Source organism: Enoplosus armatus, chromosome 14 (genome assembly GCF_043641665.1).
Source record: "Enoplosus armatus isolate fEnoArm2 chromosome 14, fEnoArm2.hap1, whole genome shotgun sequence".
Classification (NCBI taxonomy): Eukaryota; Metazoa; Chordata; class Actinopteri; order Centrarchiformes; family Enoplosidae; genus Enoplosus; species Enoplosus armatus.
In genome coordinates, this window is record NC_092193.1 from 9,328,243 (window position 1) to 9,341,777 (window position 13,535).

The 13,535-nt window shown below is 41.8% G+C and overlaps 1 protein-coding gene across 1 annotated transcript; it reads right to left on the bottom strand.

Moving 5' to 3' along the window:
- Positions 1–4,131: 4,131 nt before the first annotated feature.
- Positions 4,132–9,209, bottom strand: gata6 (GATA binding protein 6). The gene is made up of 7 exons (XM_070919196.1): positions 9,151–9,209; positions 7,609–8,517; positions 6,848–7,020; positions 5,936–6,061; positions 5,751–5,838; positions 5,541–5,638; positions 4,132–5,069 (listed from the first exon to the last, which is right to left on the bottom strand). Exons 2-7 carry the CDS (start codon positions 8,456–8,458, stop codon positions 4,908–4,910), a joined length of 1,497 nt encoding a protein of 498 aa, XP_070775297.1. The 5' UTR covers positions 8,459–8,517; positions 9,151–9,209; the 3' UTR covers positions 4,132–4,907.
- Between the last annotated feature and the right edge of the window lie 4,326 nt (positions 9,210–13,535).

Genomic DNA, 13,535 nt, shown 5'->3' on the forward strand with positions numbered 1-13,535 from the left:
CCCGCCTGCAACTGGTCCAGGACTCTGCAGTCAGTCTACTGACAGGTACCCGGAAGAGGGACCATATTTGCCTAAATATTCTGGCCTCTATCCACTGGCTGTTAGTATGGTTCAGAATTGATTTTAAGGTTTTTCTATAAAGCCCTAAACGGACTGGCCCCTTCCTATATCGCAGACCTCCTAACCCTTTATTCTACCTCCAGGTCCCTCAGGTTGGCTGACTTTGGGCCCCTGGCTGTCCCGCGATCTGAACTTATGCTCCGGGGTGACCGTGCCTTTGCTGTCGCAGCACCTAGACTGTGAAACAGCATCCGCCTCCCTATCAGATCTGCCACCTCCATTGACCCTTTTAAGTGCAGGCTCAAAACATACGTTTACTCACTCGCGTTTGAATCCTCCTGATGTGGCGGATTTCTTACTTGTGCCTATGGAGTTGTTTATTTGTGCCTATGAGCTGTGTGCACCTATGTTTATATCGGTGTTTCTTTTATTTGTGATTTTAGCTGCCTGCTCTGGTCTGTACAGCACTTTGGTGCAACGTTGGGGATAAAAGGGGGTACTGGTATCAGATTGGCACTCAATTGATCATTATCAGAAAAAAGACAGTTGGGCAGTTGACAAATTTACATTGCATATCTTTTATTTTAAAAATCAGAATGTTATGCAAATCACTGGAACTCATCTGTCTCTTTGGCAGGTAACAAAAATGTACTTGGCAGTAATGTGGTACGTGATCGCCTTTCAGCTTGACTGTTTGTTTCCAGGTAGCTGGTGTAGCTGGTGATTCACTTTCAGGTTGAAGGGTTGTAGATTGTCAAGGAACTTTCCCTTTTTCATCATAACAAAGCTCCTTCCTTTTGTCTTTTCCCACCACGTTCAGCCTTCAATCACATCTTCTTCCCATTAGGTCATATTCCTGTCAGCTTCCTGGAATTCCTTTAGACACACACACACACACGTATACAGTCAAGAGTAAGGCCAAATATGTGTCCCACCCTCTGATTTTCACTCTTCTCCATCAGAAGTGTCATTCGTTCCAACACCCAACCTTCCCTGAACACACTCCCACTGTTTCTGTAATAAGTAACACTGTCTATACATAGTGATATGACCTAATCTCTACACTGTGGGGAGCCAAACATTTCACTGTCATTTAGTTTTTAACAGCAGTGCTGTTTTATTATTAGAGAGAGAGAAGTTTCTCGTCATTACTTATATCTTGTAGTGAACATTCCCTTTGTGTGTAACAAACTTCCTGTGTGTAAGACTGTGAGAGTTTATGACAGATGTGGAGGAGGTTCCTTTATTCTTTCCTATACATTCATGGACAAGTTTGCTAACTGAGAAGGCAACATGCTCTGTGGACATAGCTTTGAGAGCACAGTTAGGCTTTCTATGAATCTGACAAGGAGAATAAATCACAGAATAATAATACAGAACAACAAATGCTTTATATACACGCAGACTCTCTCTCCATTAGAGATCTTTTGATGTTACTCCAAATGTAAAAAGAGTCCACTAACAGGGAAGCTATCATGTTTTTAAGTGTTTTTTTCTCCCAGAATGTGCCCCCGTGTCTGTCGAGGAAACCCAAAAGGGCTGAGTCAGAGATCCCATCTCTTCCGGAGGCAGGGCCAGCAGTGCTCTCCTTTGAAAGGCAACATGGAAAGATCAACGGGCATCTCCTGAGGGAGCCACTGGGCCATACTGTGTTGCTGCCCCATGGCCAAACAGCCCTGAGGCCTGTAGTCTGCTGCTGCTGCTGCTGTGCTGTTTACTTTGGGAGGACTTTCAACCCTGCTCAGCCATCAAGATCTCTGTGTCCTCCCTCTTTGTCTGTCTACGTCTATCTCAGCCGTACTCTCTCTTCCCCCCTCATTGGGACGTCATTCCCACCAAAGCTGCAACTCTGTGACAAACATCACTCACAATCACCTTCCATCCCTTCACAGATAATAACTGTAAGCTTTCCATTTGCATCACTTTGTGTGTGAACGTGGTTGTTGATGTGACCCTCAGCTCTGCGAACATCTATCTATGAGAGCGCAGGGAGGATTTCTGCGCTGTTGTGTTTATATTTCCTCCCTCGCAGCACCATGGATACCAGTCAGACAGTGCCAAGGTAGGACCACCTCATAAATTCAGAGACCTATAAATATTTGCCCATGTTTTGAGTTCAACACTAGTTTGCATTTACATATCTAAAGGTGGTTTTCTAATTTATCTGCATGGATCTCAAGGCTTTATTGCCCGGTGGTCTCTGTGTACACATTGTGTTTTATATATAACACCCAGAAGCAAATAAACACATGGCAAATGTTTCCATTTGCCATGTGCAGCCAAACTCGACACTAGAAAGACACTGAAAAAATAAAACCTTGTGATGGACTGGTAGTGGCTAAAACGAATGGTAGCACTCTATTAAAAGTTAGATCTTTTGCAAAAGAAAGAAAAATAAGTGCAATTACAATGTTCATCTCCAAACTGTGGATGTGGCCGTTGTGCAGTGCGGCACATTCCTCCACACTCAATAAACTCAGCTAAATCAATATGTCAAAGAGCAGACAGATAACGCTAAGCTCAGACATAAATCTTACCCATCTCTAAAATCTTTTCATGTGGTATTACTCACAGGCCATATTCGCTTAAGTACAGTAAACATTGTGACAGGTACTTTGAGCTGCTGGTTCAAGAGGACACAGGAAAGTGGATTGTGCTTTGAGCCTTCAGGGGCCGGTAGAAAAGAAAAAACTCTTAAGTAACAAAGCTGTCAGAAAGAATAAAGGCTTGCTTTAATGAAACATAAGCAGAGTGTGTGGAAGCAAACCACCCAGAAAAAGCTGGAAATCGAAATCTGTGAACATAAGTTTTGGTTTGAGAGGCAATTTATTTTAAACATTTAGGTGTCTGAATTTCTGAAAATGAAGCACAAATGTTATTTTCTTTCCCCCAGAAAATCCTTGCCTTGCATTAGCTGGTCTTGATTTTTTGTGTGCTTCCCTCCCAATCATCAAAAACATCTGAGAAAATAAAGCTATTCAGCGTTCAGCCAGGGAGAAATGGGGAGTTGAAGCATGGCTGTGATTGCCTCACAAAAGTAAAGTATGCCTGAATGATGTTAATATTATGCAAGAACATGGTTCTGTCCATGACTTCAAAACACTAATTCTTTTTCTTTAAAACACAGGGTAACTAAATTCATTTGCATCAGCAGAACAATTTATTGGACTGAATTTAAATAAAATAATTTCTTATAAAAAGAAAAAGAAAACAACCGAAACAAAAAAAAAAAGATGCTAAAATAAACATGATATTTCAAGAATAAATAAGTCCAGGAGAGTGAATGACATGCCCCTTTTTTAGATGAAAAATGAAAATAAAGATTAAAAAAAACCCTCTTTACGCCAAGTTTCACATGTAACTCATCAGATTGCCTTCAGGTTTGAATCACCCCATGATTGTTTTTGTGGCCTGAAATGGCTTTTTGTGACTCCGCCCACCCCATGGAGACAAACAGTGTGAGAAATCAAACATAACCTCTCAGATTTTGATTTTGCATGCCACCCATGCAGCTCTGAATTCAAAACCTTTACCACAATGAGTCTGACGAAAATATTGCATTGTAATATGAATTGTTTGGTCCTCTTAATTTCCTCTTTCAGTTTCCCACTTTAACACCTCATTACGTCAAACTGTTGGGCCACTACACTCCTTTTTAATCCTTCCAGGGATTAGTCAAAGTCATCAGAGTAACGTGAATTTGTTCAGAGGTGACCTCGCTCTCCTCTTCTAATCTTCTAATCTAACTTTGGTATAAAAAGGATGCAACAGTACATGCTTGCATTGTGAAAGGTACACAGTTTATAGTGAGTCAGGTAGCGCAGCCAACGGTCTTCTTCTTCTGCAGTTTATGTCGTGTAACATAAAGGTCAGTAGGCCCACAGCTATTCTGGGTGTGCTTTGTTCAAACAAGCCATCCAACTGCTTTACATGTAAAAGAGTTTTTGTAGCTCTGCTTCGAGAACAGTACCTTAATGCTACCAAACAGCTGACAACATTAATATAGCAAAAATGAGTCTGAAGGAGTTGATTATTTGCATTTTCTTTCAGTAAATAATTAAACAAAACCACTAGATGACATAGTCTTTTATACCCTGTTTAAACCAAACTAGTTTCAGTCAAATACAGTAAGAGCTTTCAGTGGAAAACATGTGCAGATTCAACACTACTGTACTACAAACAACCACTTATAAAGAAACTAAAAATTAGAAAAGAAGACATCAGAATAGTTTAACTTCTACTCTATATTGATATCTTTATTAACAATCATAGCCATGTTTTCAACAATGGAAGATTTATAAATATTTTTTTTCTTTTGATTCATAAAAGTTGTCTTGGCACTTGTGGCATGATTCCAGTTGTGGAAAGGAAAAAAAAACAAAACATCTAAATGTCCTTAAAGAATACAGCGCACTTTACGAAGCAGTGGTATCCAATCAACAGCTTTTTCTTCAGAGAGGAAATCCGTTATGTACACGATGGCTTTATTTTAAGATCTGTTTCTGTGCCATGGATGGGAGAGATATTAGAGTGCACGGCAGGAGGTCCAGAAACCATCCGAAGCAGGCCGCCTGATTGATCATCTGGCCTGGAGATTCCCTTTGTTTTCTTACGGCAACAAGATCCCCACACCAATCTGGAAACCAATCCCAGCTATTCCACGCTCGGCTCAAGCTTGCAGTGTGACTGAAGGCCGCCTCACCCTTCTTTTCATCCCCTCCCTCCGTCCGACTCTTCTTGCATCAGCTGCGAGGAAGGAAACAAACATTGCCCCCGAATACTTCCACACTACATAGCATCCAGACAAGAGGGGCCAGGGATTGCTGTCCTCCCAAAGATTTAGATGTTCAGGCTAAGGCCATGGGGCACCAGGGTTCACCCCTCACTGAAGCTACATCTGATGGCTGGGAGAGACCCACGCTGGTGTACAGGCCGTCCTGTCCCGGGTACTTCACCGCCGAGCCGGAGCCGGTTCCCTCCCCTGGGCTGGACAGCACAGACGAACTGACCTGCAACACAAAAAATATGCATCATTAGCCTGATTTCATTTTCAAAAGCAGACATTTTCTTGTATAAAACAAGTATGTGTCTCTACTTGGAGTGTGAGTCATGTTTGGTTTTTGGACTGAGATGCCTCCTGCATTACACCACTGGGGAAAAAAGCATCCTGAGCAATGTAAAGCTCACCTTACCGTAATATTATGGTGACACATTTGTCATCACCACAGAGCATCAGTCAGCCCACATGTGATCATTTTAGCAAAACACCTGCTGTTGCAAATGCTGCAGTGCTTTCAATTTGTTCAGTTCAAAAATATTCAACCCTGAGGACATCTAAACTGTAAGGTAGTTTCAAATTATTAATACCCATATATTTTACTTTTTGTTAAAAACAAACTCATGTGTCCAATTTATTTTATGCTTTGAATTCAAATGGAGCAGAAGACATTTTAATCTTGATCTCTAATTAAATGTCTTACCCCTGACACCTGTCCGGAGGGAGAGCTGGTTTTCGAGCAATCTTCAGAATTAGATGAAGATGTGGATGTGGGAGTCATAGAGACAGAGTTGTTATTTCCTAAAAAAAAAAGAAAAAAATTCATATATAAAATATATATTTGAGATCAATTTTATTTTTTTTGTAACATAATTATCCACAGGCATGTGAGCAATAATCATCAGAGACTCACCAGAGGATCCCTTTGTTTTATTCAAGGTTTTCGGTTTTCTTTTTCTTGTCTGGATTCCCTCTTTCTTCATGGCGAGCGGCCGAGGTACCTGCAGATTTCACATCATTATTTATGACTATTATGATTCTGATGAATCAAAGTGGGTATTCAATTTAAAGGGAATGTGAAACAAAATCTTGACTCACCCCGTGCAGTTTTGTGTAGAGCCCACATGCGTTACACACCGGCTCTCCCTCCGCGTTTCTGCGCCACAAAGTGGTCGTGCTGGTCTGACAGTTCGCGCAGGACAGGCCGATTCTTCTGGACGTTGACTGGTGGCAAAAATCACCGAATTAATGATTATAATCAACACGTAACTGGAACGTTTCAGAGAAGGAGGTGATACTAACACATCTGTCAAGACAAGGAGTCTTTTGTCTGTCACCTGCAGTCAAAGAAAATGTTTTTAAAGTGAAAACCACACTCCACTGATTCAATTACACTTCGGCCATTCACACCCTATTTCCTAACAATAATACGGTCCCTATTATGATCTCCATTTAACTGCCATTTACGCACGGCTTTTCACAGGATGTTCGTTTTCAGGGAGTCCATATTTGACATCAGATTTCCTTGTAAAAACTGTGCGTAATGGCACCAGGAAAAGATTTGCCCTTATTATCTCCTACAAGATTTAATTACCCAACAGAGGCACTGAACAGGGTGGCCGATTAAGTGCCTGATTAAATACGTTAACAAATATCTCCATGTATGGGTGTTGAATCCAATTAAAGCCTTCAGGTCCATAAAAAAACCCAATTATGGGAGATTTACTAATAGACCACTTTGCTTTTGACTGATAAATTAATATTATTAGGTAATCTGCCATATGACCAACCCTCAACTAAAACATCAAGTGTATGTGGTGTATTTTATTTAATAGATTTATTAGATATGAGACCAACATTACATTAAAAAATAAAAAACAAAAACAAATCTGAGCTAAAGCTTGATGTATCGCAAGGTGTTCTTTCTGCGTTAGACACTGTGAATGTCAATCAGCCATTGTTTGAGCTAATTAGGCAGGAAATTGAGCGGTTAAGTGGTCCCCTGCTTACCGTCCGTTTCTGTGGTTTAATTAATGGCCGGCTCAGCCCATTCATTTTGCTGTAAAGGCCGCAGGCGTTGCAGAGAAAGTGGCCCGTGCCGTCGCGCCTCCAGAGCGGCGTGGAGATGGAGCCGCAGTTGACGCACTCCCGGCTCTCCCCCATGTCGTCGAGAATATCTGAAACTGAAAAAGGAAAGACTCGAATCAGCACAACGCACAGCTTTGAAACATGAAACTCTGCCACACAGGTTGTGATTCTCATGAGGGATTGACGTGTCAGGTGAAGCAGATTAAATCAGACCCGCAGATTTCATGAAGTAAAATAATTGGGCGATTTCAAGGAAACATAATATAACTGTATTAAAATTACGATTTATAAACACGAGACACTTCCAATGTATTTATATATTTTTAAAAGGTGTTTTATATTTTTACGGTTATACATATTCTGGTCAGTAACAGGCCTGCGCGCACAAATAGGCCTCGTTTTTCTTGAAGGACTCACACACACGTGCCCTTTCAGACCAGATCCAGCCCAGTTTTAAACATAAGAAGACCATTTTTGTGATAGTCTACTTTATTTAACGTATTTTGGGTAGTCTATGTTTTTATACATCTTTTGAGCTCTGGCCTCCACAGGGAGATCAGGTTCAGTTACAAAGGCCCTTCTGCAGTTGCATGCCCGATTGAATGAATTGAATCATTATTCCTCCCTCCCAGACAGTGAGAACTGAAGTTATTCCATCCTCCACTTTGCATTTCTTTTCTTACCTCCGTTTGGTCCTCGAATCAAGGGCGCGCCTCTGCTCTGCAAGGTGTGCAGCATCGTGTTATCAAACGGTCCTGTGGTCCAAGGCGAGGGCAGCTGGGACAGCTGCGGTGCAACGTAAGGAGAGTATGGACTCGCGTAGGTCCCGCCGAGGGGCCGAGAGAGGCCGTACTGGTCTCTGCTGCTCACGTTCAGCGTGTTACTATAGCCGGTGTCCCTTGGCGTCCCGTTGTTCATGGGGGGACTCGGAGGGTAGTGGAACCGACTGGAGGTGTGCGGGCTTCCGGTGCTGTATGAAGGGCTCTCCGGGGCGGACTGCGACCAGACCGAGTGGCTGGAGACGGCGTGGCTGGGCTGCGCAGAGCCGCTCGCTTGCAGATAAGAGAGGCTGGGTATCATGGGGCCTACCCGGGAGCTGGGGACATACACGGGGGAGTTGGGGTTGGAGTGCATATAACCACCAGAGGAGGAATCATATCCAGTCTGGCTCTGGGCTGCGGCGATGGCCAGTGTTTGGTACATGTCGGTCGGGTCCACCAGCAAGCTCGTCTTGTGCGCTCCGCTGGAGAGGACGAGTTTGCTGCCCTGGTCTAAATCCGTAAACAGCGGGATGTCCTCGGCAGTGGTCAGGGTGTTGTTATGGTGTCCGAAGTGAACGTAGGAGTGTAGTGACCTGCCGTCGGAGCGGCGGTGTCCCAGTGCGTCAAGGTCGCTCGGAGGAGTCCTCAGCTCATCCGAGGTGGGACCGTCCCTCCTGCTGTCACCGGGCAGGTAGGTCTGCTCAGCCGGTGACCCTGGGCTGCTGGATACTTCTCGCTTGACCATGGACCAGCTGTGTTCGCCCAGGTCCATCCAGGAGCACTTTCCATACACCGTAGGGGTTAATAAAAATGGTCAGGGAGTAGTCCACCCTGTAACAAGAAAAGAGTTGGAACCGTTAAGACAGCAGGAAGAAAACAAGCGTTTCTCATGCGGAGCAAAGTTTCAGACAACTGCATTTAAAATCCACCAAACATCTGGACAGAAACTCGCCACTTTTCTCTGATGCGCAGCATGTTTTCATTTTTAAAAGAGCAGCAAAACATTTCCACAATTAAAAAAAAACGAACAAAGTGTCAATCTGACGTTTAACTTCACGGCATGTTCACTGACTCTGCGTCAGCTAAAACTCCAATAAAACGCATCCCATCCACAGTGACTGCCATACTCCCATCAAGAGCTCTTAAGAGGCACTGGATCCGTTTATGTCAGATCTCTGTCCTCCCACACACACACACACACACACACACACACACACACACACATAACAGATAGGAAACAAAACGCAATATGTCTTCACAGCAAAAGAGATAACCGTTTGATAAGACCCAAAACAGATAAGGGCCGAGAGGCAGGCTGGAGCGATAAAACAATACCCCGAAATGAGGGCTTCGGTCCTGCTGCGCTCACCAACACACCGCCAGATGTTTAAAACAGCTGTGTGGCATGATAGAGAAAAGACAGCAAGAGGGAGGACAAAAAGAGGAGACTTTTCCACCACATACCTGCTAGTTGTCTGCCATAGGTCGCACGCAAAGTTCCTAATAGTGAGCCGCTGCTTCTCCTGGAAGTAATGGAAAACGTTGGTGCGGTCTGACGAGGTTTATGAGAGGAGGCGCTTCAGGCGGCTGCGGCTGCAGGAGGCGGACCAATCATGTGAAGAGTGAGCGGCTGGAGACACGATGGGGGTGCCAGCCTATGAACTCCTCCAATCAATCACACGGAGAAACAGAGAAAGAGAGAGAAAGAGAGAGAAAAGCGACTTGATCATGGCTGAAAGTTTTAATAATTTGCAAATGTAATCATGTTCGAAGGAGTTTTCTTTAGTCGTGCTCTGGACAGATGGAGCTCCATCTCTTCTCATCTGTTTGATCAAATGTAATAATCAATAACTGATACCTGTCTAAAGTCTAACCCCATACATTCTTTACCTTTTTTAAATTCTATTTCATTTTCCAGTATTGAAAGTTTTCCTCTATAACGTTGGTTTAAAGTGACATTTATCACAGTGCCGGAATGCAGATAAATACATTTACTCAAGTAGTACTGCATGTAGTACAATTGTGAGGTACTTGAGTGTTTCCATTTTATTTCACTTTATACTTTTTTTTTTTTATTTCAGAGGGAAATATTGTACTATTTCCTGCATTATATTCACCTGACAGCCAGTCACTTTCCTGTTTTTGACTTTACGTAATCAATCATACGGTCGGTTAATGAAATACAACAAATTATTACTTTACTTATTATGAAACTTCCCAACAGTTAAAAATGTAGCTAAAATTAGCTCCAACTCGACCAACTACAACAGTAAAATGCTACTTCCACATTAATGCACTATTAATAATAACGCTATGATATAATATAATATATAACACTAAAGCAATCACAGGGCCTGTTAGTGTGCATAGGAAATACTTTTACTTTTGATACTTTAAGTATATTTTGTGGGTTTTTTTACTTATGTAATGGAGTCACTCTACTATCCTGAGCTTTGTTGAATTCGGGCTAACGCCTTCCTCCTTGTTTATTCTCTGTGTCCGCTGCAGTGATCAATAAATCCCCTCCTAATTAGTTTATTTAAGTCAGACGCTTTCAGTCAGGATTAAATGGCTTCAGCTGTGCAGAAGCACAAACTCTCAGCACGTCTCTGCTGTCGCCGCGAAGAGCTCCGCTTTGAAGCGCGATGATTCGTTCAGCCACAATATACATTGTGAGTGAGTGAAGTGATCAAGAGCGGCGAGGTGTCAATTGAATCATTCACTCATTTACAGGTCCTCTCGTGCGTCCTCCGCACAGCCCAACAAACAGTCCTCGGTTCATCACACTCACGAGCGTTCAGCAGGTATTTGTGTCTGTTTACATTTAGTCTGGATGGGAGATAACTGAGCACCGCAGAGACCTGAGTACTGCACCATCATGACGAATACTACCACTCCACAGCAGGCTGACGTGGAGGCTGCAGGGAGACCTGAGTACTACTACTACTACTACTACTACTACTACTACAATACAGACTGAGCTGCAGGGAGACTCCAGGACTCCACTGTTAACTATTATATATATGATAGTTAATAGTGTATATCACTAATAGTTAATATGACATGCCACTAATATTATAACTACTATTACTCCTACTACAAGCCTAATACCAGTACTACCTACAGTCTGCGCAGCTGTACTCACAGATGAATTGCTAATTTACCGCTAATATTGCCATTAAATTGCTAATACATATTACTGCCTCTAGACTTCAATTAAACAAGATTTACTACCACTACTACTACTAACTACTACTACTACTACTACTACTACAGTCTGTAAGCTGCCGAGCTGGACTCACAATTTAATACAAATATATTACTAATATATATGATCATATTTTGAACTTAGTCATACTTCTACTACCACGACCACCGCTTTCATTACTATTATTATTACAGCTACTACCACTACTGTTTTTATGGCTACAGTTTCTACTAGCTTCCTACTTTTGCTACTACAAGTACTATAAGAGCTACTACTGCTGCAAATGCTATTATTATTAGCCTGCTGCTACTTTTTAGACTATTATTACTGCTTCTATTGCCACTAATACTACTGCTATTATTCAACTACTACGACTACTTCTACTATTATTATTGCTGCTTAATAAGCTGCTGCTGCTGTGATGCTGCTACTACACTATTAATATATATTAATATTTACTTTATATTTCCTTTTGGCTTATAACTTGTAACTACGTCCAAACACCCCCACGAGGGCTCATTGTTGCATAAAGAGAAAGTCACAGCTAATAAAACACACGTGGGCTCTTAATAAAGCTGCTGCTGATAGGACACTACAGTCAGGCCTGCTGCTTTTATTATCACCGCTGCTGCTGAAACATGTTCTACAGTGCTGTTGCTATTTAAACTGCAGTATTTCTGAATGTATGATGCTCTGTGTGTATATTTGTGTGTTGGACGTGGAAATAAATCCCTGCACCTGACTGCTGGCTTCAGTTCCCCACAGAACTTTAATAACTCAGCTCATATGAATTCATCTTTGGGGGCAAATTATTCTATGTTCTTTACGCGTGCAGACACGCTGTGTTGTCTCGCAGCTCTCATGGCTTGTGTCTTTTTGTAATGCGCAGGATTAAAGCCGACACAACATCTGACAGCCATGGTAACCGGGGAGGTTTTGGAGATTTCATCAGAGGGAGTAACCAAACCGTGCTACTGTCTCCCATCCCATCGACTCAGTGTGCAGTTGTCAGGGAGGTGCGAGAATACAAAATCCTGTTGTGCCCCCCCCCCCCCCCCCCCTCTTTACTTCTTACTCACTGGCTGCGGAGCCTCCAGTTGATGAATGAGGTGTTTTCTCAGTGATGTCAAAGTGTGCTGCTCTGACACACGGAGCCTGTGAGGAGGAGAAGTGGCAGGACGCCGCCCTGTCTCCACGTTTATCCAGAGACGGTCAGCCTGAGTGGGCCTGCACGAGACACGGGCTTATAATCTAATCATCTTTATCATACATTACTCTGGAAACCGCCTTTTCAAACATATCTTGTAATTGTAGGCTAATAGGCTCACTATGACTGCCGCCAATCATAATAATAATAATAATATTCATATAATATTCATAGCACAGTGGAGTATTAGTTGAAATTGTATTTATGTAGGCCTATGATAAAGGTAATTTAAACTCTAAATTGATATATTGTGAAATATTATAACAATATTAGTTTCGTTAGAACAAATTTAGACTAAAAGAAACAAAGCATAATAATAACAATAACAATAATAATGATAATAATCTAAATCAATCGTAATATCAATTTCACCTTTAAAGCCTCTGTTTCCTGAGTTTTTTTGTTTTTTTTAGCCAGGAGGAGCATGTGCACATTGTATCTGAATACTGTTTGTTTCTTTCAGGAGGTGTGCAGCCTAATGGCCGACCCTCTTCAGGTGTCAGTGCCTTATGTACCGACTTGATAATGATTATCTCCAACACCCCAGCACTCGTTGTAACCTGCTCCTGATTAGCCAATACTGCTGCAATATGCACGATGTTATGGAGATAACGAGGAGCAGGAATAACGCTGAGTTAAGAAAAAACAAGGATTAATATCACCTTAATACCCAGCCTGGATTATTATTAATGACGGTGAGTGTGACGATGTTTCTAAACTGGCCCGATGGCTCGTTGGTTTCTTTCTGAAAAGCAGTTGTGATTTCTCTGAGACATATGGCAATAAACAACACGCCCTGCAGCCTACACAAGGATGTCTCTCATGTCTCTTTATGATTAAAGCGGAACGACTGTATCTACATGTAAAACACGCAGAAAAGAGACTCACTTCATCATGTTAATCACCACTCAGCTGTCTAGGCGCATTTTCTTTTATTGTCGTATTTCAGACAAAGCGTGAAAGGCTCTTAATTATGAAGGACAATTCATTTCTTAATGGTATTTGGGTAATTTTTGCTTCCATCAAAATCAAATTCCCTATTTTCCCTGATAAATCAAATAAATGAGTTTTATCTGCTGATAATACTGCACCTCTAATGTAAAAACAGAATTATTTAATAAATATCGCCACACAGCCTGTTTCAGGTTTAAACGAGACTCTGCTTGTCTTTTAGAAATACACACATTTTCAGGTGAAATGTATTTGTTATTTGTTGATATTATAATGGAGTCTGATGGCATTTTAGAAACCAATCACATTTTTGTTTTCTCTTAAAAAAAAAAGGTTTAGTCCATTCTTAAAAGGGACATTAAATACTTTTAAATGTATAATTGACAAAAAAATACAGTCTAAAAAATTTAACATTTTGAGATTATAAGTTCAGTATATATCAAGTACATTCCACGGATATTAAATGGTGAATAAGTATTTAAG

Coding starts and splice junctions, on each gene's coding strand:
- gata6 (XM_070919196.1), bottom strand. CDS start 8,458: ATGGACCTGGGCGAACACAGCTGGTCCATGGTCAAGCGAGAAGTATCC. Junction 7,021..7,608: donor GATTCGAGGACCAAACGGAG/GTAAGAAAAGAA, acceptor TTCCTTTTTCAG/TTTCAGATATTCTCGACGAC. Junction 5,070..5,540: donor CCTCCGGACAGGTGTCAGGG/GTAAGACATTTA, acceptor TTTGTGTTGCAG/GTCAGTTCGTCTGTGCTGTC.